Raw genomic sequence first — 26,544 nt, forward strand, 5'->3', positions numbered from 1 at the left:
AGGATTCTGAAAGGTAGCGGAGTTCCATCGTGGTCAAAGGCGAAACGGATAATCCGGAATCGAGGTTGTATCATTCGCGCCATGGTTTGCACCGGGGATGAATAACTATTCGCATCCGGGGTTTTTTTTTGTGTGCGTTTTCCAGGCTCTCGTTCCGCGGATGGATCAAAAGGGAAAGCTGGTCGATGATTTCGCGTAACCATAACCAGACAGCGGATCTTTACACTTCGAATAAAATGGTCTACGAATTTTCCTTTATGTCGATCGTAGACAGATCGTAGACTTTATGTCCGATCAAATGTTACTCACTAAGCAATTTAAATTGTTCTCGACGTTTCGATCCAAATGTGGACCATTTTCAAGAGAAGTTTTGCGTCTGTAAAATACTGTAAGCTATAGTAATTGTTCAACAAAACCGGTTTATACCAATAATACTTTCACATACTTGCTAAGTGTAAATGAATTATATAAATTTACTGATGGAACACTTTTGAGAAAACTAATTAACTCCATGCCGGTAGACGTTAAACTGAAACCATGTGGCCGTTAAGGAAGAACCAAACGTCAGAACAAAGGAACGACGCATATCGAACGATAGCCAATCAGAACACAGAGATCGATGAGTTTTCAAATCAATATTTGGTGGCAATTATGAATTATGCCGGTCCACCAAAGCCACTTATATGACAATATGCATATAGCATGTAGATGTTACGGTAAATTAATAATTGACATTCATAATATTTGAACCAAAACGGAACCAAGGGAAATTGACTTTCATTGTAAATAGTTTATAGTCGCCAGAGATCTCCAGGCAAAGTCAGCACATACATAAATCGCAGGATAAGGTAATAGAGAGAAAGTGGTGTGGGAGTAGAGAGCGTGTTCCCGATGGAATTGTTTTTATTAGCATTTTATTGAATTCCCCTTTGAGCCGGCACAAAAGAACCGATCGCCCTCTCTCCGATGATCGAATCCTGGATGTTGCGGCGAGTTTTCTTCCACATGACTTCCTGTTATTGGCCGGGCGCCGGTCTCTCCGCCAACAAATGTCTATTTAATGTCTGCCGTGGCTTTCGAACCGTTTCAATAAAGCGCAGCACTGTAAATGTGCTCCCAGAAACCCCGCGAAACCGTTTCCTCTCTTCGTGAAATCACGTTGCGCACGGCCTTTCTTCGGAGCTGTATCACTTTAACGATTCCAATTACTTTTCTAAGAAACTTTGCCGTTGATCAAATAATTGAGGAGATAAATTAGGGTAAAGTGCCCAAATATGGTATAGTCGCCTATTATGGCACTACCTTATATCTTGTAAAGGAGAAAAGTGAGAAAATAATCTAGTGAGAAAATCCAACAGTGTGCAGTGCAATTGCACCATTCCATAGATTTTAGTATCGATCCTCCGCCAGTTGTGTCTCTACGTGTTGAATATTTTTGTGGTTAGATTTTCGATTGTATCTTTTTCGAGGAAGGCAAGTGATTTTGAAATGTTTGAACATATCTGTAGTTTCAGTTTATTTATATTAATGTTTGCCAGCTGTTGGTTTGGGCTGAAATTTATTTTCTCTTTGTCAGTAGCTAGTATTATCAGTCTTCGTGGAGTTCCCAATATGGCACTACCAAGGGTTCCCTAATATGGGTATAGCTATATATTGACATTCTTGGTGTGAGTGCCGAATATGGCACTAGGTGTCATATTCCATACCATATTAAGAACCCCTTCCGCTGGAACCTGCAAATGACACACCACAAAAAGATATTTTTCCCAAGCTGTATTAATTTCTGAACAAACTTGACCCCAGAATCTTATAGGGAGGAAGTGCATCTACAATTGGTAATTCTTTGGACGAGAAAGAGCATTCTAAAATAATCAAAAAATGACATCAACAAAAAGTGGTTCATATTTGGGCAGTTTACCCTACTTCATTCCCTTTCTTATACATCTCGAAGATAATCCCGGCGATACAGAAGATGCGCGCGAAAAGTGAAGAGGCATCGATGGCGAAGAACCGTGAACTCCCGGAGAGGGAAAGTCTTTGACGATTCGTTTATCCGGCGCATGTAGCGAGGACAATGGAGCAGACAGTCGATTAAACAATAGGAGGCAAGTGCAGCTGTGATCCGAAGTTAACACGGCGTGCCACGAACGTCGGAAGAATCGCGTTATTGTCTCCGGAATACGATAATTCCATGAAATAACTTGGGCGAGAGTCGGAGGACTGTTTCAATCTCTCTCGGAATCCCTTTCTGTTTGAGCGCTCGAGTATAGTGTCGCCTTGGCACTGTGCCTCTGCCTCTACATCCACGCTTCCATACCGGGTGTCCTGAAAAGGCACACGGAAAAACGCTGATGTTGTTCATTAATTACAGAATTGCGAGGCGTTCAGTTTTACGGAGATCTTCCCACTTCGTGCAAACAGCTTGGGGAACGAAAGCGGAACTTCCAAAAAATATAGAAGCACTTGGCTTATATATTTCAGGAACTTACGAAACAAGTATCTCCGCAAGGATTTTACTTGCTAAAGAACCTTGGGGAACCTTGGTACGGAAAATTTACTTGGCGAAGGGCTTTGGAAAAGACATTTCACTTGCCGAAGAACTTTGCCAAGTCGACTTTACTTGCCAAAGGAGATTCTCCTGTTGAATTTACGTCTCCGAAACATCGCTGCAACTTATGAGAAGGACAGAAACTTTCAAATTAATATTCCGACTGCGAAAGAGACTCGTGAAACCAACTCTGTAAACAGGTTAATAAAAATGTTCCGCCTTCATTACCGGAAAGTGATCCTCGGAGGCTAACTTTTTCTCTTAACGATTTTAATACATCATTTCCGAACTCTTCTTTCCGCTGATTCGCGGATATACATAAAAATTTCGTAACCGTCCGGATTTCATTGAAATATGCTCAATTAAAATTTAATTTCAATGAGCTGGTTGGTTTGAAGCAATCAATAAGTAATCAGTTTAAAATGCAGCACTGAATTTGATCAGAATTCTCGATCTACCTCCGCTTGCACAGTAACTACGCAGTTCGGATGGTTCAATATTTGTGGTCCACCGGCTAGACAACTATCAGAAGCCCCAGCCAACCGGTTATCCCGTCGAAATCCCTCGGAGAAACTTCGAAAACAGTTTCCGAAAGGATTCTCCGCGGTCCGAAAGTTTCAACGACCACCGCACTGCCTCGCAATTGTGCCCGCGTCCTTAATTGTTCGGTGTCCTATACTACAGCGATTGTGTTCAGAACCTTCTACCTGTATAGTATCACTATGTATAGTATCTGCAACGATCCCCGTAAAATACAGGATCAAGCACCGAACTCGATCACTCGAATAACATCATTCGTGTAATGCATATTCCTTGATACCATGTGAACCATTCTGTGGAAATAACTTTTTTCTGAAACGTATAATTTAAAAATGATTCGAGGTGATCGAGCTGGCTGGATATCACCCTGTATGTTACTTTACATTACATTATCGAGAAATGAGAAGGCGCATACCGAGCCCCAGCAATCCTGGAAAAACGAGTCTACCCCGTTAACCCGGATAGCCACGAGTCGAAAGTATCTCACGCGGACAACCCCGATACGTCTTCCGAACGGCATCGATAAATATTCGACGACCAGACGCCCGGAAAAATGAAGACGAACGAGTCCAGGAAACGGCCCCTCAGAGGTGTCGAGGCCTTGCCGTATCGATGTTCGAGAAATGGCACTCGATTCTAGAGCATCAAACTTGCGAATCCCCCCTGCAAGTGAAACTATACAGGTGCATCGGGTTATCAATTTTCTGCTTTGGCTGCGAGCTGTTCCTCGTACACATCGCACCCCCGCAAAAATAGCGACATCACTAAAAATCCAGTATTCTCACAATAACGATTTGAAGAAAATTATAAAATTTCCATCGAAATAGTAAATCCTCTATAAACGCAAAGAAAATATCCCCTCTACTGTAGTAATCTGATCTCGGCTCGGGTATATCGGTCCTCACAATGTAACACCAATATTTAATCTTTTTTATTACTACTTATTTTTTTATGAAACTTTCGTCAATATATTTGTGGCATTTTTCTGATCGAAATAAGACCGAACACACGATATAATTTCAACTGTATTTAGTGGTTAAATCGACGATGAACGTTTCGGGCGCGAGGAAGGACAGCGTACGGGAAAGAAAAAGACGCGGAGAGTCGTACGTTCGCCTCGGTCTTTGAAGCTTAAGAATAGTGTCCGTCTACGAAAAACACGAACGAATATCCCCGAGGCTTTTGCGACTGTAGAGGATTTATTGTACTGACATTTTTAAACTTTCAGAAAAATATTTTTGGAAGTCAATTCAATTTGGCTGGATAAAATGATGTTATGGATGCCACTACAAATATGAACAGGCTCAGAAAGAAATCTGACATAACTGTTCTACAGCAGTTCAATTAGGAGTTAGAGATACGACGTTTTTCTAGCACGTAGAGGCCAACTAAATGCATCGATCACTGTTCCAACTTCGAAATCGTTATTTTTTTTAGTTGTGTTACTGTTCTTGCCAGGTTGCGACATGTAGTTTTTGATCATTTTTATGAGTGAATGCAGGAAGCTCAAGCCTTTAAATAATGTCTTCAATATCTGCAGAGCATCTCCTATCTCTTCTGCTGAATATTATTTATTATTAGACTGCGGATCTTTATGCAAAATAAAAAAATGTTTGCATTGATGGCAAGACAGAGGAGCGAAATAATAGTTTCTTCTTTTAATTATCTGACTCAGTTGAAGCCAATACACTGATGTCTTTAAATCTTTTTAATATGTCTACCGTTTTAAATTGTGCTTACCCATTATTGTCATAAATGCATAAAATCTGCAGTCTAATTATTACACTGCGTTTATGCAATTTTTGTAGACGAATTTAAAAAAAGTGGAATATATTAAATAAAATCTTGTTTTCAGTGGTACTGGCCTTTGTAGATCTGAAGTAAATAAAGATCGTGCTGAACTTCGTCGAAATTTATATTCCAGCATTTTTCGAAAATTTTCAGGAGCCATAAAAATGCATAAAGATCCGCAGTCTAATTATTATTCTGTACGGTAGCCTGACAGTATCTGAAAGCTCTCAAACATTGACAGTCAATTTTCTATTCTTCTCGTAAATTCCTGTCGCCGTGTAAACGTTCCGACGACGTCCGAGACGTCTGTAACATTGATTATTTCATTCTCGGCTCTGCTGAACGAATATTGAAACTCCATAAAGCCTTCAAGGAAATTAAAAACGTGTTAAATATTCCGCGAGCATTTTCCTATCCGTTTCACCGAGCATCATCATCGTATAAAATACTTAACGACGCCCGAGACCTCGTTAATATCAATAATTCCGCTTTTTATTCTTTCGGGCTGAATATTGGAAGCTCGTAAAGTCTCGGGCAACGTGCTGAGCGTCCACAGAATCCATAAGGATTTTTAATTTTTTTTTCCTTCCACGACGGATTATTACGGAGCTACAAAACGTTAGAGGCTCCTTTTATCACCGTATACGAGGGGGTTGGTTCGACGGCTAGGATTTATCGTGGCCCGTCGTCGGGAATAATTCCTCGCTGACAATCCTGCGGACAGGACTTGTCCGAGGCGTTGCTCGTCGTTACGACGCGACGACGGCCCGACGACGATCGTTCCCATTTTCTTTATCGCCCGTCGATCGAGCTTCTGCGAGTAGAGCCGTTTATCGTCCCACAAATCCACCTGCGAAGTCGTTTCACCTTAGCTACTTTTATTCCCGGAGCTTAACAGAAACCAGACTGTTTTATCATTCTCACAACGAGTCGCGAAATCATTCACACCTTTCTCAAACTGATTTTCTGGTTCTAGGATCGACGAAGACTCCCGACGACTCTGGTATGAATTTTTCATCTTCTGGTTTACGACTAACTAAGCTTTGCTAACGTCTTGACGCTTTTGTGTTTCTAACAAAAACAATTGCAATTAAACTGCGGAGAGCTTCGTGCTAAATAAAAATTGTCTGCTTTCACTGCAAGCCATAGGAGCTGCGCAGACATTGTTTTCATTCCTTAATCGTTCTGAAGCGGCACCTAGACGAGCAATATTATCGTCAATATATTGCACTAGTTTCGATCCTGTAGCATCAATGGTTCAGGAGTTATGCTTGCTTAAAGTTGAACAATGTGCAGTGTTTTTGACAGGCAAGGGCGCCGCAGATTGCTCAACTTTAAGCGAGCATATCTCCTGAACAAATCTACTGGATTACATGCCAAATACATCATAATTTATAGGAGAAAGGCACTTTTGAGTCCGGTAAAGTAAAGAGCAGCCTTAATGTGCAATACAGGTTGACAAGAAATAACGGAGTTAAACATTTCTTATTATAATTCTGTCAAATCGACGAATTTTGAAAAACCAAATGATAACAACCATATAACATAGACCTTTAGTATTTATATATTTAAGAAGTTTCGAAGTGGCCACCCTTTGAGCCGATTCAGAGGCTCAAACGTGTTTTGAAATTTTCGGCTATCGGCCGCAGCACTTCTGGCGTCATTCGGTCCCACACCCGACGCAGAGATTTTTTCAGCGACTCGAAACTTTTATGGGGCTGAGCACAGGCCCTGGCCTCCAAAATCGACCAAACGCTGGAGTTCATAGAGTTGAGATACGGTGAGTACGGCGGTCATTCCGCAGATGCGATGAAACCTGAAAAATGGGATTTGCTACGGTTTTCGTGGATCAAGGGGTCAAACTCAACCAAGAAGTGTATCGACGGGACATTCTCGAAGCCGTCGTACTTCTGTGGGCCCAACAGCACCGCGGCGATCCGGAATGGACGTTACAGCAGGATTCCGCGCCGGCCCACAGGGCGAAAACGACTCAGGAGTGGTGCAAAGTAGGGATGCCGATTATTTTCAAAAAGATCGATTTTTCTGAATCGATTATAATCGAAGCTTCAAGAATCGATCCACTAAAAAATCGTTTCCAAAATAATCGATTTTATTTTAGAAATGTCTAGAAATGATAAAAAAACGAAGATCAAAATTTTGTTGGACTCTTTTATTAAAGAAATAAAGTAATAATGATTATTAGACTGCGGATCTTTATGCACTTATAGCAAAATTGAGTATATGAAAATCGAAGAAGTTGAAAGATTTATTACGTACTTGTTTCGCGCATGTTGTTGCGCGTCAGCCAATGGTCGCGTGGTCGGCCGAGTACGAGTAGGGAATTAGCCAACGAACGAGTTCCGTTGGAATCATTATGCGGAGTAGAATTGTCGCGTTTTAGGAAAATTTATATAGTTACTTTTGATGCTAATTAGATCTCTTTATACAGTCTCCACAGTAAACACTCCACGGTCTCCACGTACAGTCATACAATTTGCCATAAAAATCGATTATTTTTACAATTTTAGAATCGATTATTTGTAAAAATCGGATATTGAAGAATCGATTCGAAAAATCGATTTATTTCATGAAAATAATCGATTTTTTAAATAATCGATTAAAAATCGACATCCCTAGTGCAAAGCCCATTTTCCAGGTTTCATCACGTCTGTGGAATGGCCGCCGTACTCACCGAATCTCAACCCGATGGACTACAGCGTGTGGTCGATTTTGGAGGCCAGGGCCTGTGCTCGGCCCCATAAAAATTTGGAGTCATTGAAAAAATCTCTGTACCAGGAGTGGAACCGAATGACGCCAGAAGAGCTGCGGGCCCATTGCCGAAAATTTCAAGACACGTTTGAGCCTCTGTATCGGCGCAAAGGGTGGCCATTTCGAAGCTTCTTAAATGTATGAATACTAAAGGTCCATGTTATGGTTGTTATTATTTGGTTTTTCAAAATTCGTCAATTTGACAGAATTATAATAAGAAATGATTAACTCCGTTATTTCTTGCCACCGTGTATATTGCGCGCCATATATTGACGATAATATTGATCGTGTAGGTGCCGTTTAATACGCTGCTGGATTTTGACAGAAACGAAGGAAAATGTTCGCATCAGTTCGCAGGCGGGCAAATTACGCGGAACAAAGAGCGGAAAGGTGAATGAAAAGGGGACGGCGGCGCGGCGGTAACAATAATAGTAAAAAGTTGATCGTGTTTCGGGTTTCCGGTTTAATTGAAAGGAACGAGGGTGGAAGCAACGAGGAGGGCTCCCGTTTCCCACCGTCGCGTTGTTGCAACTAATTACCTGCGGTAGCAGATAGGTTTCGCGACGCGACGCAGCTAATGCGTTTACGGGAGCACGCGCCCTTATACTTTGCTTGTTGCCAGTCGCTCGTTGCTCGCTGCTCGTTGCACGTTGGTTGCGGAAATTCGAACTGTACGGAGAAAACGGTTAATTGCGAACCGCGGGGAACCGCGAATGCCGCCTATCTGTGCTTCCTGCTTAAACTCTGACACGAGTTTCAGAGGGACCGTGCTACGGTTTGCTCGACATCGTGTCTCCTACAGATTGAAATTTGTTCAAAACTATTCCCGATAAAAATTGAATTCGTCAAATGCAAATCTATTTCTGAGAAAATAGAATGTGCTTTATGTTCCTGATTGATTCCAGAAGAAAATGCAATTTATTTAACGTTCCTCATTCGTGTTAGAGACGAACAGAATTTCTTTAATAAACATTGTTCGTAGGTTTTGGTTTTAACTCGAAAATTAAACATTTTTACCGACCTAGAATAATTCTATTCTATATAATTTTTGTTCATTAGCAGTTCTTTATTCGATAATGGGGTTAAGCTATAGAAGCTTCTAGTGCTTCTAATTGGTAATGTCGTTGCAAAGCGAGCTTGTAAACAATCAGCATGTTTGTTATTGTAACCAAGAGTGGTTACTAATATTATTCTCGAGGTATAAATAGGGTTATTTAGTCGTATACAGTCTGCTGGCATTTTCTTGAGACCAGCGATATAGACAACGGACCATAATAGCCATGCGCTCGACTCGCCTCTACCAGAAGCGGAGGTACACGGCGTCCTTTACCAGCTCATTGTGACGCCAATTGTAAAGATACCATCTTGTTCGAGGACTCATTTTGAAGGGGAAACTTCAAGGAATATAACCATATTTTTTTCAAAATTTACATCACTCCGCCCCATCATCGAAAAAAACGCAAAAGAAGAATTTGTTTAAATTTTTCGACATTATAAAGTTGATTGTCGAGGTTGAAAAAATTATTTTGTAATAGCCCAATCCTTTCCGAATAAAACAAAACAAAAAATTTAGCTCAATCGGACCAACCGTTCTTGAGATAAAAATTCGTAAGTGAGGCCCGTTTTCGCCGAAATGGGCAAAAATTGAAAACTTTGAAGGCCTGCCATTTCTAAAAACATTCGAAACCGGCAAAATGATGACTTAAACCCCCCCCCCCCCACCTAATTTCGCATGGACTACAACATATTTCAGTTAGAACAAAATCGGCGATGGTGCCTGCAAAAAGTGATCGATTCGGCATGGAATGACCCTTGTATGAATATAAATTTGATATAATACCTCATACAATAATTAAAAGTTTAGTGATTGATTAGATACCATATTTATAATAATCTAAACAATATTTTGAATAATGGTACAGAAATCTACCGTGACATTTCTCAGAGCGTTGCGTATCTTGTCCAAACAGTGTACGCTTAGGGTCGGTTTATAACGAGCACACCGACAAAATCGTCGATATCAGGAAAAATAGCGGTCGTAACCTCGGTTACGATGAAAACGAGCCTACTCGATGAAACCTTGGAACCAAAAACGGTCTTTTTCTCGTGGTATTAGCGCGCCTAGGAGTCCCTCGAGCCGCACGTTCGATTAGCAACCGAAGGTAGGGAGTATCATGGTCGTTGTTACCTGAGAGAAGGGACGAGGCAGCGCTCGGATACAAGAGGGTAACAAATAGAAGCGTTTCTGGGTCGCGTTGAGGGTTGATGTTAGGCTGTTAGCATTTCTAACGCGATTATACGCGTCACGACTGCTTTGTGCATGTAACGACGATTGTATAGCGTGCTTCTCGCTATTCGAATGCTTCTCTCTCTCTCACCCCTCCCTCTCTACATCCTCCACTCGTGGAACCGCGAATCACAGTCCAACACGATCCATTGTGGCGAACGTTTTGTGCAGATGTTCCGTTCGATTCGCGAGAACCGCAATTTCCCTTGAAGTCCCGAGGCCAATTTTTAAATTTAATCAACGATTGACGAATAAATCTCTACTTCAATCGTTGATCGCAATTTACAATTAAACTCATACTTTAGTCGTTCGGATAATTGATTAATGATTAACTGCTGAAATTTCGAAATGAAACACGAAAACAAAACTGTATGCATACTGAAAAATATGTAAACTGAGTTTTTGTTGAGATATATTTCTGTCGATTCTCCATCACCGCTCTCTGTCTCGAGATGTGTGGCGATTAACTGCAACAATCGATTAAATCGGTCTCCGATTTTTCGATGATCTCTTTTTTTAATCAACGATTCACGATTAACTTCATCAATCGATTGAATGAATCGTCCATTTTTCAATGATTACCTTTTTTAATCGTACACATTGATCAATCAATCTTGGTTAAAATTTGCAAAAATCTTTCCGATCAAATGGTAAAACAAAAATTGTTTATGGACACGTTTCTGTAGAATTTGTGTGTAGCGTATTTTTCTCACCAGGTGCCTTGAATCATGAAAGCTTGAATTGCTTTTCTAATGCATACTAACTAGGTATCGATTATACCGTTCGGTAATGACCGCTGGAAGTCGCCGAACTCTCAGATCGTCTATATGAAAATGTTTGATTAATACCAAGTTCCGAAGCGATCCCTGAAGTGGGTCCCGCGTGTTACGGACACCTAGTATAATCTAATAACGTGCCACAGGGAGGATAACTTTGACCCTAACCCTAATACTTAATGACTCAGCGTGCCCAGGGTACCAATTTGGACCCTCAGCCCTCGGAAGCTTTTGCCTGGTGAGTAATGGTGTTCAGAGTGACGGCGCAGGGGAAAGTTATTCTGTTAATTGCATTCACGATTCTGAAGCCGGGTCATTATAGAACAACCGGCATATTAAGTTCGTATAATAAATGATCGGACGATTGTTACACCTTCTTACGATCGCTATGCCAATAGCTTCGTCGACAGAGAACATATTAATCAACGATAATGAATCATTCGAATGAAAAGAAAATTGATAGAAATTGCAAGACTCGCAGTTAAACTCGATCTCAGTGATACAGATCAACGAAATCAGCGACGAGTATTAAATCGACGGTCCTCGAGGCTAGAGATGGATCGGACGATAGATAGATTGCTATAACAGAGAGGTCCGAAGTCGAAGGAAATCGATTAGCGATCGAGACGGAGATTTATCGCCTTTGAAGCAGCGAAAGCACCTCAGGGAAAATTCGCTGGGAGGCTGAGCTCTCTTCGGCAAAGCCTTTTGTGAATACGCACGGTTTCCTCGCGTGGCCCTTTGAGCCGTTTAAAGGGTTACCGTGTTAGCCGGCCTTTGAACAGCCCCGCGCCTAAGTGGCTTACGAGATTTAACGCGAAATTCAGACTGATCTTTCTATTTAGGCAAGCCTCGGCAGCCTTCAGGCAAGAGATCGCGGCTTTGAAGCCGCACCCGGCCATCCTCTTCGCGATTTATACCGGGAAAACTTTTATTACCGCCTACTGTGGCAGACGGTTTTCGACCAGGTTCGGCCAAACTAGAATTTTCGCGTAGTTCCCTGGAAAAATTCACGGCTCATCCTCTCAGGCTTTAACACGAAACACAAGATATGTACAGGGTGTAACGAAGTTCTTGGTCTTGACTGCCATAGGCGTATTCTACGTCTTCAGGTCGATGTTGATCTGTAAAACAATGTTGCCGCAAGATTGTCTTTGATCTTAGATTTTAAGGTCAATTTGTTTTATTGCGCGATGCTTAGAAGCCAATGCAGTAAAAAAATTTGTTCACCTTCTGACTTTGAAATTCAAGATTAAGGGCGTCTGGTGGAATTGCAAAATTGTCCGTGACCATGAATTTCACCGTGAAAATTTTGTTTTAATTTCATGGTGCTTAGTATACTGTGCAATAAAAATTTTTACCTTAACAATCAACGTCGAGTTTCGTCCAAATAGACTATTTTGCGGCAACTTTTTTTTTGAAGATCTTCATCGATCAGATGTTTTCAACAAACAAACATTTCTTTACACCCTGTACAGGCTATTTAGTTCTTCAATTTAATATATCTTTGATAAAGAAACAAATGTTACTTAATGAGTTAGTTACCTTTAATCATAGTGAGGAAAATTTATTAACGAAATACAAACAAATTTATTAAGAAAGAGTTCCTGAGAAAATTTCTTTACACCTTGTACAGGCTATTTAGTTCTTCAATTTAATATATCTTTGATAAAGAAACAAATGTTACTTAATGAGTTAGTCACCTTTAATCATAGTGAGGAAAATTTATTAATGAAATACAAACAAATTTATTAAGAAAGAGTTCCTGAGAAAATTTCTTTACACCCTGTACAGGCTATTTAGTTCTTCTAATATATCTTTAATAAAGAAACAAATGTTACTTGATGAGGTAGTCACCTTTAATCATAGTGATAAAAATTTATTAACGAAATACAAACAAATTTATGAAGAAAGAGTTCCTGAGAAAATTTCTTTACACCCTGTACAGGCTATTTAGTTCTTCAATCTAATATATCTTTGATAAAGAAACAAATGTTACTTGATGAGGTAGTCACCTTTAATCATAGGGATAAAAATTTATTAACGAAATACAAACAAATTTATTAAGAAAGAGTTCCTGAGAAAATTTCTTTACACCCTGTGCAGGCTATTTAGTACTTCAATCTAATATATCTTTGATAAAGAAACAAATGTTACTTAATGAGGTAGTCACCTTTAATCATAGTGATACAAATTTATTAACTAAATAACAAATTCATTAAGAAAGAGTTCCTGAGAAAATTTCTTTACACCCTGTACAGGCTATTTAGTACTTCAATCTAATATATCTTTGATAAAGAAACAAATGTTACTTAATGAGGTAGTCACCTTTATAATCATAGTGATAAAAATTTATTAACGAAATACAAACAAATTTATTAAGAAACAAACAGTTCCTGAGATAAAAATTCATAAGTGAGGCCCGTTTTCGCCAAAGTGGGAAAAATGGAAATTTTCGAGAGCCTGCCATTTCTAAAAAAATTCAAAACCGACAAAATGATGACTTAAACCCCCCCTAATTTTACATAGACTATAACATATTTTATTTAGAACAAAATCGACGATGGTGCAAAGTGATCGATTTGACCCCAAGGCAATGTGTTGATTGGGTATTGCCGAACGCTGCATGTCCCGCTCAACACACCCTTGATGATTCGTCATCCTCCACGGCTGACTCGAGCAGTCTTCGGGTGGAGAGAGATAGAGACAGAAGGAGAGAAGTAAGCGATACCACTCTGGTGGACGGTCCCTTGCGACCGAACACTCGAGCAATTCTAATAGCATGCAGCGTGTCTAGATGTGGAAACGAATCGTGCGATCTTGTCTGTATCGGCTCGCAATCATTTGTCCGTCGCTCGCAATTTAATTTCACCGTGGATGCACTTGGTATCCGGTTTTGTCCAGGGGCGGTATCGATCGTTCGCAATAAAACCGGTCGGTATCCGTCTCTCCAGGAATCCGGTCGCGTCGGTGCTATCGGAAAAAGGGCCGATTTCACGGAACTATAATTAACTGTAATTACAGTCGGCCGCGTGGGGATCGCTCGTTTTCGAACGCGAAAACCGCATCGCGTCGATGATTCCCTGTAAATGGAACGAACCGGGGATGGAGACGGGACTTGAAACTGAACCATTGGAGGCGGGGGGGGGGGGGGAAATGAAAAACGCCGACGATTCATTGGAACTGATTGCGTTGCTTCACGCTAATTACACAGCGCGATTTTCGTGGGTTTATGAGTCCCGGAATGGAGACCCTGGTCGTTTCGGTCGTGGCGCTTGACGTTTGCGATGTTAATTAACCGTTGTTGGGTTGTTTTAGCGAGCTTGTTGCGCGATGGGAATTGTGTAATTCTCAGTCGAGTGTCCAAGTTTATTTTTTGACGGTCCACCGGGGTGTAATTATCGTCAGAACGGTCATCAGAGTGAGAAGATGGTGAGACTCTTTCATATGAACGATTGGGGATGTTTTAAATTACGTAGTATTAGATTGCGTAATTAAATAAACCGCACACTTTGTGTAAATCGACTCAACAGAATTTATTTAATAAGGAGAAAAGCACAAAAGATCACTCGGGCTAGAAAATTGAACTATACGACGAACAAACAACCAACGGTTTTATAAACAAACTGAAGTAAACTCTGAAATTGAATCGATCGTTCCTTGTGTGGCAAAATAGATCAATTTTGTTTCTCAAAACATATTTCTACATGTAGTTTTCTGAACAATAATCGGAGGATGTCTGACGTGTTTTTTTCGGAGATAAGTTTTCCAATTGGAAGTTTTTTGAGGGTCCACCGCGGTGCAATTATCGACAGAACCGTGAAAGATTGGGGACGTTTGAGGTTATGCAGTTTTGTGAAAATTAATCAGAGGATGTCTGAAGTGTTTTCTTCGGAGACAAATTTTCCAATTGGAAGTTTCTCGAGGGTCCACTATGGTGCAATTATGGACAGAACGATGATCAGAGTGAGAAGATGGTGGCTTTTTGATATAAAAGATTGGGGATGTTTGAGATCATGTAGTTTTGCGAAAATTGATCGGAGGAAGTCTGAACTGTCCTTTTCGGACATAAATTTTCCAATTGGAAAAATTGCCATAAATATAAAGACTGAAGTCTATAGACCCACGATTGCCTAACACTGTTGTGTCGCGATCCGAACGAAACTAGGCTGCTCTTTTGGACAGATTCGTTTAGGATTCGCATTATTGCGCACGAGGGACGGAAATGCCACGGGTCCTGGCGTTGATCGATAGAGAGATAGAGGTTGTCAGGTTTGTCGGGAAGGCCAGGAATGGTCGTCCATGAAAAGAGCATCGGGCCTCAGCACAAAGCCGATGAAATGCCAAGCGTCGTGCTCGCGGGACCTCTCTCCTCCGAGGACGTGCACGCGTCGCCTAACGCGCGTCCAATCTGTCAGAAGCCCTTAATAAACCACCCTCTTTCGAGCATCACCGATATTCGAACCAAGCTCAATAAGAATCGACCCTACCACCCTCCTCGACGCGTTACACGTCAAAGCGTTAATTAAACATCCCGGCGCCGCCAGCAACAAAATACTCCAACGAACCTGCAACAAATTCAAACTTTTCGCCGTCGATGTGTATCCCATTCATGGATAAAATGCGAGGGTAGATCAAAGTTTGCAGGCTCGTTGCGATTAGGTGAATCTTCGAACCCATGAAAATTGTTTAATCAAATTAAGAAAAAACACTGGGGTGCCATTATTGATAGAAGGATGATCAGAGTGAGAAGATTGGCGACTCTTTGACATGAAAGATTGGAGATGTTTGAGATTATGTAGTCCCTATCGGAGATAAATTTCCCAATTGGAAAAATTGCTATGAATACAAAGACTGAGGTCTGAATCTTCGAACCCATGAAAATTGTTTAATCAAATTAAGAAAAAACACTGGGGTGCCATTATCGATAGAAGGATGATCAGAGTGAGAAGATTGGCGACTCTTTGACATGAAAGATTGGGGATGTTTGAGATTATGTAGTCCCTATCGGAGATAAATTTCCCAATTGGAAAAATTGCTATGAATACAAAGACTGAGGTCTGAATCTTCGAACCCATGAAAATTGTTTAATCAAATTAAGAAAAAACACTGGGGTGCCATTATCGATAGAAGGATGATCAGAGTGCGAAGATTGGCGACTCTTTGACATGAAAGATTGGGGATGTTTGAGATTATGTAGTCCCTATCGGAGATAAATTTCCCAATTGGAAAAATTGCTATGAATACAAAGACTGAGGTCTGAATCTTCGAACCCATGAAAATTGTTTAATCAAATTAAGAAAAAACACTGGGGTGCCATTATCGATAGAAGGATGATCAGAGTGCGAAGATTGGCGACTCTTTGACATGAAAGATTGGGGATGTTTGAGATTATGTAGTCCCTATCGGAGATAAATTTCCCAATTGGAAAAATTGCTATGAATACAAAGACTGAGGTCTGAATCTTCGAACCCATGAAAATTGTTTAATCAAATTAAGAAAAAACACTGGGTGCCATTATCGATAGAAGGATGATCAGAGTGAGAAGATTGGTGACTCTTACAAAGGAAGGACCCCAACTTCGATTTTGATAATTTTTTGTGAGATGATGGTATATGGATTCCTAATTATATATGCAAAATATTAGGTGTACTTACTGAATAGTTTTAAAGATATAAACAATTAAAGTTTCATACTCATAGTAGTTTTCCAAGTTCCATTAGCCGTGTAAGCAGGTTGCGTGATTTACAAGCATGAAACTTTAATTGTTTACATCTTTAAAACTATTGAGTAACTACACCTAATATTTCGCATACATAATTAGGAATCCATATACCATCGCCTCACAAAAAATTATCAAAAGCGAAGTCGGACACTTGGGGACCTTCACTTGTTAGACATGAAAGATTGGGGATGTTTGAGGTTATTTAGTTTTGTGAAAATTGATCGAAGGATGTCTGCCATAAATTGAGAAAAATTGCCAAAAATACAAAGACTGAAGTCTTAATTTTCGAACCAATGAAAATTGTTTAATGAAATTTAAAAAAAAAACAATGGAGTGCCATTATCGATAGAAGGATGATCAGAGTGAGAAGATTGGTCACTCTTTGACATGAAAGATTGGGGATGTTTGAGGTTATGTAGTTTTGTGAAAATTGATCGAAGGATGTCTGCCATAAATGCAAAGTCCGGGAACTGGATCTTCGAACCCATGGGAATTGTTTAATCAATTTTTCATTGGCAATCGCACGAAAATATTGTTAAACCGCGAGGAGGCGGTTGACTTGCAATAAATCCCCAAGAGCAAGAAACAAGTTCTAGCAACCTGTGATCGATCAAGGAAATGAAACGGGGATTTATGAGTAAGTGGACGATCTCTCTCGCTCTTTCGAGTTTAGTTCAAAGTAGAAAAGTTTCGTTGTAGTTTCGAGAAGCGAGACAGAATCTGGAGAAGCAATATCGAGGGTAGCGGCCATTTTTACGGGGAAACAGGGAAAACACTCGGGGACGCGGTATGAAAAGCAATTGAATCGGAGCGAATGTGAAGGCGAGACGAAGCCGGGACCCGGGGATCTGTGATATATCGGATTTTCTGGGGGGAAGAGGTTTTTCCGTGGACGATACGTGCTTGCCACGGGGATAAGAAGCTTTCCGCGGGCTAGACGGCAACGGGTAACACGAGCAGAGTCGAAAGTCGGTGCAAACAGACCGATATCTCACCTGAAGACGATGCATCTTTCACGTGGCTGCAGCTACTGCTCGAGAGCCGGGGTAACGTGCCCCGAGGATGCTTTCCGAAGAGGCCTTGGAACTCTTCTGCACCATCGAGCCTCGAGCTTACCTTCCGCGTCCCTGAAAAATTTAGGAAATTATCGTTTTTACGCCCCCCTTTTACTGCCTCGCCCTTAGCTCTCCTCGCTTCAACAGCCTTTCTTTAAAGCGAATTGCCACTGAGAAGTTCTTTGTGAATTTTGTAAAATGAGTAAACAAGAAGCTCTTGGTGCAAATTTCGGTTCGTGACCAGGGACCAAAAATAACAGATATTCTAAAATTTTCTACGATACAAATCATTAATAAAAAGTTGATTATATTATTGAAATATAAGATAATGTACACAAAATATAAAGAAAAAAATTCGAAGAACAAAATTATTAAAAGTAACAGTTATTAGTGTCCCAAAAAATTGGATCCTCCTCGATAACTGTTATCGATGAAGAAAAACTGTTTTCGATCGCTCAAAGCAGTTATCGATGAAAGTTGTACCATTTAATAATAACTGTTACAAATTTCCTTCGTCAATAACTGTTATGAGCGATCGAAATAAATTTGTCTCATTGATAACTGTTATACGTGACCGAAATAAATTTCTCTCAACGATAACATTTACCAACAAGAGAAAGAATTTTAGGATATTTATAATCCTTGTCTGTAACCAATACGATTTTAGTCGATGAAATCCTTGTTATTCTATGACTTGTTTTCTTTTTGGTTATAACAGTTATGGTCCCTGGTTATAACGACTGGTGGGGCATTCTTTAATTGATAAATACATATGAATTGCCTCTGAGGAGTTCTTTGTGAATTTTGTAAAGTGAGTAAACAAGAAGCTCTTGGTTCAAATTTCGTTTCATGCGAATTCTGCTATTCTAGGTCTCCTTGACCGGTTATAACGATTGGTGGGACTTTCTTTAATTGATGATTATTAGTTGATAAAATTTTCAAAAACTGCTAGGACAAAAATTGCGATAGGATTTAGTACGATTTCATTTATTTCAGATCTAAAAGTGCTACTGCCACGGAAAATAAGATTTCATTTGATATTCGAGTTTTTCTTAAAATTCGTCTACAAAAAAGACAAATTGCATAAACATCCGTAGTCTAATAATTATAAATTGCCATTGAGAAGTTCTTTGTGAATTTTTTAAAATAAGTAGATCGACTAGATCTACCCAAGTACTTAATTGATAATTATTTATACTTATGAATTTTGCCGAGGGTTAGAAACTATTTGCAACAGCGATTAACTGTTTCTAAATAATTAGTGAATTACTCCAAAGATAGTTCTTACCTCCGAGTGTCTTCCGACGATAGATTCAAGATCCCAGTTAGTTGAATCGCGTCTCCTCGAGCTTCAACAGACTGAAGGCTCTCGAGTTTTCGCGAGAGATCCCGGAGCTCTTCTGCTTTCGCAGTAAATATGTTCTTCATTATCTAGCCGCGATTCTGGGACGGCAGAAGGCTGAGTAGGAAGAAAACCAACGAAAATGAATGGCTAGGAGAGAGACAGAGAGAAAGAGAGAGAGTTAGAGAGGCTGGAACAACCGAGTTTGATCGTATTTAATGAAATTAGTGTATAAAGATGTTTGAACAAATGCTGGGCAAATTGGACCGATCTAATGAAGATGGAATTAATGTTCTTGGATGGAGAACGAGATGAACGGTCGGAATTAGAGATAGCGCAGGTTGCTGCGGGATCGGTGTAAAATCATGTTTGCACGGACGCGAAGTGAACGAGCATAAGTATTATTTATCGTTAGTCTAGTAAATCTCACACTCACACATGTAGAAATTGTTCTACCGAACATATTGTGGATCTAGGTTAGACCTAATTTATAATTCACGTTCGACTAATTACTAGACTGCGGATCTCTATGCAGAATAAAAATTGTCTGCATCGATTGCAAGAAATAGAAACTAAATTGAATGTTATTTCTTCCCTTAATGATTTTAATACTAGAGAAATCATAAACTGACACCTTCAATTTTTAAAATTTTCCAACAATTTTGAATATCATCTGCTGCATTTTCCTGTAAATCCATAAAGGTCCAATAATTGATATTCAAGAAAATAGAAATAGAAACTGAATTGAATGTTATTTCTTCCTTTAATGGATTTTAATAGAGGTGAAATCCAATATGATATTCAAGAAAATAGAAATAGGGACTGAATTGAATGTTACTTCTTCCCTTAATGATTTCCATACAGGTGAAATCATATATTGACGTCATGAATTTTAAGAATTTTCCAACAATTTTGAATATCATCTACTCAATTTTCCTGTGAATGCATAAAGATTCAATAATTGATATTCAAGAAAATAGAAATAGAAACTGAATTGAATGTTATTTCTTCCCTTAATGATTTTAATAGAGGAGAAATCATATATTGATACCTACAATTTTTTACACTTTCCAACAATTTTGAATTTCATCTACTCAATTTTCCTGTAAATGCCTAATTACCGTGAGAACAGTGCAAAAATCCTCGAACTGGAAGATGCGACTGTTTAAAAAATTGAATTCCTCAGGCAAACCATCGCCGAAAATGATAAAAATCGTCTGCTAAGATACAAAAGAGAGCGATTCTCGCGAGCGTAGAATCAGAAAAATGGCGTCCGTGGCTGGCAAGCGATAATTCTTCGCGGTTGGGAGGAGAGGATGAGAAACAGAGAAGAGGACGCTTCGTTCCCGTTGTAAGCGGTTTATGGGAAAATCGATAGGAAGTATGCGAGTCTCCCCGGGGATAATTCGCGTGGACCGGTGTTATGTTTCTGCTGATACGATTCCTCGAGCAGTGACTCACAAGTTTCCGAGTTCTAGTCTCTTCTTCTTCTCTCTCTCTCCCTCTATCTATCTAGGAACATATCCTCCGCATTGTTATTTCCATCGATCATCGGATCCAGCGATTTCGACGGGACCCTTCGCTGCTCTTTCCCTGTTGTCTCGTCATCTAACGCGACACGGTAGTTAACGACTCGCGCTGCCATCCCGCTGACGTTCCAGAACAGGTCCATCGATTTCCTGCCAGTCACAGCGTTCTTTCCGTAGGAGAAATTCAATTCCCTGGAACCTCGATGCTTTTACAATGGTTAACCCTTGTTGGACCGTGGCTGGGTCCTTTGGGACCCTCGACAGCAGTGTACATTTCACATGATTCGATTTGTTTGATGGCGATGCAGGTTTGTTTGTTCGAAGCAGGGAATCATTTATTCCACGTTGTTTTGTTTATGTTGCTTAGAGGTTTGTAAACGATTGAGGAAAAATTGTGAAATGTTGCTGTTAGCCGTATTTTGATCGGAACTCCTTGTCCTGATAAATAAATAATGCGAGTAATGTCGTATATCTATACAGTGGCGTGCAAAAGTTCCCGGCCAGATGGTTTTTGCGATTTTTCTTCCAAAAGAAAAGCGTCAAGAAATTTTGATTATCCAGCTTGATTATTCAGCTACCATACGCTGAAAGAAAAATGCCAGAAAATTGGTTCTCTCAGCATGATAACGACCCCGAACATGCAACGAAAATAGTAAAAACGTGGTTGTCTACAAATGAAGTACAGGTTTTAGACTGGCCTTCTCAATCTGCGGACGTAAATCGAATCGGGCAGCTGTGGGGAGAGATGAAACACCGAATAAAAAATCATAGCAGTTCTAATAAGACAGAATTTTTTCAAAATTTAGTGGAAGAATGGAATGAAACGCCACACGACTACATTACTCGGTTAATTGAATCGATGCCTCGTCGCTGTGCTGCTGTTATTGCTGCGAACGGCATCGCTACGAAATATTAATTATCTTACACAATCAAAAACAAACATAATTCTTTTGTATACTGGTATTTATTCCCCGAATAAATACGTAAGACATGCCCTAATAAATGATACTGATAAAAATATCTTCACGCTTTTCTTATGGAAGAAAAATCGGAAAAATCATCTGGCCGGGAACTTTCGAACACGTTAATTTACTTATTCTTCGAATAAATACGTAAGAAAAATAAATAGCATTGATTCTTTTTGTAGTACCGTTTTACGTGACATGCCCATTTATTAATGACACTGATAAAAATATCTTAATACCTTTTCTTATGGAAGAAAAATCGGAAAAATCATCTGGCCGGGAACTTTCGAACACGTTAATTTACTTATTCTTCGAATAAATACGTAAGAAAAATAAATAGCATTGATTCCTTTTGTAGTACCGTTTCACGTGACATGCCCATTTATTAATGACACTGATAAAAATATCTTAACGCTTTTCTTATGGAAGAAAAATCGGAAAAATCATCTGGCCGGGAACTTTCGAACACGTTAATTTACTTATTCTTCGAATAAATACGTAAGAAAAATAAATAGCATTGATTCTTTTTGTAGTACCGTTTCACGTGACATGCCCATTTATTAATGACACTGATAAAAATATCTTAACACCTTTTCTTATGGAAGAAAAATCGGAAAAATCATCTGGCCGGGAACTTTTGCACGCCACTGTAAATGGAGAATGTGACTTCGGTATTTATATTGGCCAGATCGTTCCGTGTAGGATCTAAAAGCGTTCGACCTTGGATTAAACGGGAGGATGGCTCTTGATCCTTCTTGAAGGGACGATTATATTTATCGTTCGAAGGACACGACCTCCGATGCGTCAATATTAGAGAACGCATGAAATATTCCGACTCGTTCAACGAAACGAGAACCGCGTCGCGGAGTTGATGCTCGATTTAAAGCTTCCACGGTTTGTCGCGAACGGGATAGTCTATTTTAATCCAACCTAATCCATCATACATATCTACACGAAGACCTGGAGCGTATTATCGCTCCGCACGCTCTTTTTCCGAACTCGCCCTTGATTCCCGGCCCATTGAAACTGCTCGCTCGGTGTTCGCAACTTTATCGTGTGCAGTTTTTTATGCGGTTGACACTGTTGTGCATCTCACTGAAACTTATACGATCACCGAGTCGATAGTATACACCTTTTCAGTCTTCTAGTTGTCACTTTTCAATCTTGAATTTTCAATCTTCAGTCTTTAATATTCAATCTTCGATTTTCCAGTTCTATCTTTAAAACTTCACCCTTCCATTCTCGATCCTCGATTTTCCCATTTTAATTCTCGATCTCCGCGCTTCAATTTTCGATTATCGATTCTCCACTTCCAATTTTCAATTACCATCTTCGGTTCCGAAGTTTCTTTCAATTTTGAAAAGTTTCTTCTGTACAACGAATCCTACGAATTCCATTTGCAATGTTTTTATCGCCACTGGATCGCACCTTGAATAAAACCGATACAGATCAAACAAACTGACAAATTGCTACACGTGACACAGCGCGTCTAACAATAAGTTAGACTAAATAAAATCAGATGAAAAATCGCCAGGATATTCGCAGCCATCGATGTCACGGATGATAATTGACTGCATCCTGGCAAGTCTCTGGTTCTCCGGATATCAGATCGAATTAAGAGACAAAAGAGAATGGAACGCACGGCGAGAAAGGAAAACGAACCCACGGGCGCACGTCGATTTCGCAAAAAACGTTTTTTCTCGATTCGGGAACGACATCGCCTCGGAATATTTACGGCGCTCGTAAATGTTTCAGCTTCGAGAGGGCCCGCAGCCGTCGATATTGCTCGACACGCGATACAGAAAACTGTTCTCGCGGTGAATCGCCGTCAAATGGATAAACGGAGGACGCACGAAACTCCGCACGGTCTCTGAATAAAGCCTGACTGTCGATCGATGCCGGCTAAAAAATCGATTTTTAACTCTGTGAAATAGTTCCAGCTCGCGGAAGCTTTATATCATTTTATTGTACAGACTTTATTGTATTGACTTTTAAATCTCTGACAGAATACTCAATCCTCTAATTCAACCCTCATCGTTCGCCCTGTTAATTTGACACATTGTCCTCTGTTTATGAACAACTTATTGTACATCTGCATAGTATAGGCTGCAATCACCCTCAAAACTCCTATTTTTACGTTTACGAGGCGTGATTTGCATCATTCGGAAACATAAAGCTGCGAATGTAGCTATTTTCATAAAGATGCGACAGCTACACGCTGTCGAACAATGCAAATTATGCTTCGTAAACGTAAAAATAGGACTTTTGAGCTCTGAACCATCTTTGCGTAATCGAGGAATGAGAATCCTAGAACCGAGTCTACCCCTTTAACTTTCAATTACTCGCATGTAGTATTTACGATCTGAAAACGTGAAATTTAATGTTTCAAGCTTAAACAAAGGTGTCGTCGCCCGCACTAGCAAATATCTATTTTGCATTAAAGTAGTTATTTCTTGGAATGAAAATTGATTTATCCTGAAGTGATGTATAGTTCCATGTAACCAGTTATGTAGAAAGTGCGAGCAATTGAAAATTCCAAAGCCCAAATAGCTAATCGAATAGCTGTCGCAGTTGGAGCAGAACAAATTCTTAGATTTGAAGAATTGGCCGGGGCGCATCAAAGTTTGGAAAGACCGCGTCGCGTCGAAGCGCAAAGGAAAGGCTGAAATTTGTTGGACGGTGAGACGAATTAGTGAGAAGAAAATGTAGACACGGGATATTCGATCTGTCAGCTGTAGAGGAATTTGTCGATTATTGGGAAGGAGCTTTCGTAGCGAATCGAAGACGTGTGGTGAGAAAACAGCTCGCAGGATACAAGGAAATATTCATAGTTATTCGTTCACCATGTACATTTTCATGTTCCTCTCGGTATTCAGGAAAAAGCGGATAAACCCATTTACTGTTTTGCAATATAAGATTTATGTATTACTGTTCGCAACGCTTCAGTTACAACTTCATGAAATTTGCTAGGTAAAGAATTCGCACGTTGAGATTGCAGTGGTTGACTTTGTTGTTTGTGAGCTTGATATAATTACAATAATAATCTCGTAAGTAAGCCTAACAGAAAGATTTGTTATTCGACAGATAAAATTCTTCGCAGCAAAATTCCAAGTAGCGGAGCTGCAACTCCGTGGTGATTAGATTCGGAAAGTTATCGCCGCAATCATATCGGTGCCATGTTGATGGACTCCAGCTACAGTAATGTTACCGAATACATTTACACTGTGATTCCTTTAGTCGCAAACAATTACTAATGAAATTGAAAAGGCTTCGAAATCAAGTATTTATCGGGACCCTGTAGAACTGAAATTTTAGATCGCCTTAGAACACGTCTTCGGGAAGTTGTTTATGATTGATTAATCTGTAACTGAACGTGCGAGAAATTGACACAGCAATATTGCTGAAGAGACCCTCTGGTTCCTTTGGTCGCAAAAAATCATCAATTAAATTTACAAAGCTTCGAATTAAATTATTAGTATATAAAGGTACCATGTCTAGTAACCTGGTGGACCCTGATATGTTTCATCCTGTGCGAAATTTTAACCGCGTAACATGAAGTGGATCGTGCAATTGTCCGGGAGAAGTATGAAGTCTTGTTCGTCGAACCTCTCGATCGGGTGTACACTCATGAGCAGGTGCATTAGATCGCTGTTGACCGTCGTCAAAGATGTGTCCGTGAATCTCGCGAACGAGTTCGACTTGAGGTTCAAGATCAGGAGCTTTTCCAAACTATTTGCCCAGCCAATTGGCAAGGTGGACAATTTATTTTCCGACAGGTCTAGTATCTCGAGCACAGGGTATCCCTGGAACGTGGTGGCATTGATTTGGGAGATAGCATTGCCGCGAAGACTCAACATTTTCAAGGAATCCGAGTTTCTGTCCGCGACCACATTGATACGGTTGTGGTTCAACACTAAACCGCGTAGCCGCGACAGAGCTTGCACGTTCGGCATTGTCGGAATCATGTTGTTACTCAAAAGCAAGCTCTCCAGGTTACTCGTTTGCTGGAACATGTTGTCAGGCAGATAATTGAGAGAGTTGTGCGACAAATCCAATAGCCTTAAAGCGTTTCGGGGACTATTGAAGAATGTTTCTATTTCAGTCGAGCGCAAAGAACAATTCCTGCACGACACAACTTGTAGGTTGACGATTTCAGAGGGAATATAGAAGTTGCTGTTGTAATTATACCTGTCGAGGTACAAAGAATGGAGGTTAGTGACTGCATTCAAGGGAAAATTATTGAACCTGGTTTTTTCTAAATGCAAGTGTCGCAAAGAAGTTGGTAATCGCCATAAACTGGACCCTACGTTAGTGCCGTAGTTCATCAGATATAGCGTAGCAAGCCGAGGGAGTTTAGCCTCGATAGACGCGTCTATGGTACATCCTCCGATATCGCTCAGGTGGAGACTTTCCAGGTTCGGAAAGTATCCTGTCATCGTACACCCATCGTAGCTATTATATCCCATGCGATCCAGAACCAATGTCTTCAAGCTGCTTGAATTGCTACCTTGGAAGACGATTTTCGGTGAATACGCGTTCCTCGTCAGGTTCAGACACTCTATGTTCGGAACGTCAAGAAAGAAACTGGTAGGTATCTTCGATATTCTGTTGAATGACAAATCAACGTGTCGAATTTTATCGCTCTTGATCACGTGTGTCGGAATCGTCAATAAATCTAAATTCGGCAAGTTGACGGCGTCCTCTTTGCCGCACTGTTTGCCCGGATCCCTCGGCAACAACCCATTCTCAATATCAATGTCGATTGTTCCGCTAAAATCGATCTCTCGGATTGATGGAAACTGTGGAAACAACAGCACCAAGACAAGTCCGCACGCCCACGTCATTTCGAACTTCTGAAACACAGAATTTTCTATTAATCGTCATTCCCAACCAGACCACAAAATTTTATATCATCTATAATTAGAGGTGTGCGATAACCCGAAATATCGGGAACCCGATGGCCGGGACAAGTCGGGTTGGGCCAGATTCCCGGAAATTTCGAGAATGACATATGACACTTTTGAAAAAAATTCGTAGTGGACAACATTCTTTCAATGAAAAGAATTTTGTATAATAATTAAATATTACATTAAATATTAAATACATAATAAATGTATAATAAAAATAATAATAAATATTAAATAATAAATATTAAATATTATATTAAATTCACATATAATATATTTATATAAGTATATAAAGAATAAATTATTTCGA

General features: G+C 40.0%; 2 protein-coding genes across 5 annotated transcripts in view; one reads left to right on the top strand and one right to left on the bottom strand.

The window, feature by feature from the left end:
• The window catches only part of Calx (sodium/calcium exchanger 3), a 225,698-nt gene that overhangs the window by 82,664 nt on the left and 116,490 nt on the right, over positions 1-26,544 (top strand). For 2 of the 4 annotated variants that reach the window (XM_076427238.1, XM_076427239.1), the window contains exon 4: positions 5,856-5,882. The exons of the other annotated variants lie outside the window; for them this stretch is intronic. In XM_076427238.1, the coding sequence (XP_076283353.1) occupies positions 5,856-5,882 (27 nt within the window). The remainder of the gene's footprint in view (positions 1-5,855; positions 5,883-26,544) is intronic. 4 annotated transcript variants of the gene reach the window in all.
• On the bottom strand, positions 24,228-26,171 carry LOC143210478 (lumican-like). The gene has a single exon (XM_076427371.1). It carries the CDS (start codon positions 26,169-26,171, stop codon positions 24,867-24,869), a length of 1,305 nt encoding a protein of 434 aa, XP_076283486.1. The 3' UTR covers positions 24,228-24,866.

Source organism: Lasioglossum baleicum, chromosome 7 (genome assembly GCF_051020765.1).
Source record: "Lasioglossum baleicum chromosome 7, iyLasBale1, whole genome shotgun sequence".
Classification (NCBI taxonomy): Eukaryota; Metazoa; Arthropoda; class Insecta; order Hymenoptera; family Halictidae; genus Lasioglossum; species Lasioglossum baleicum.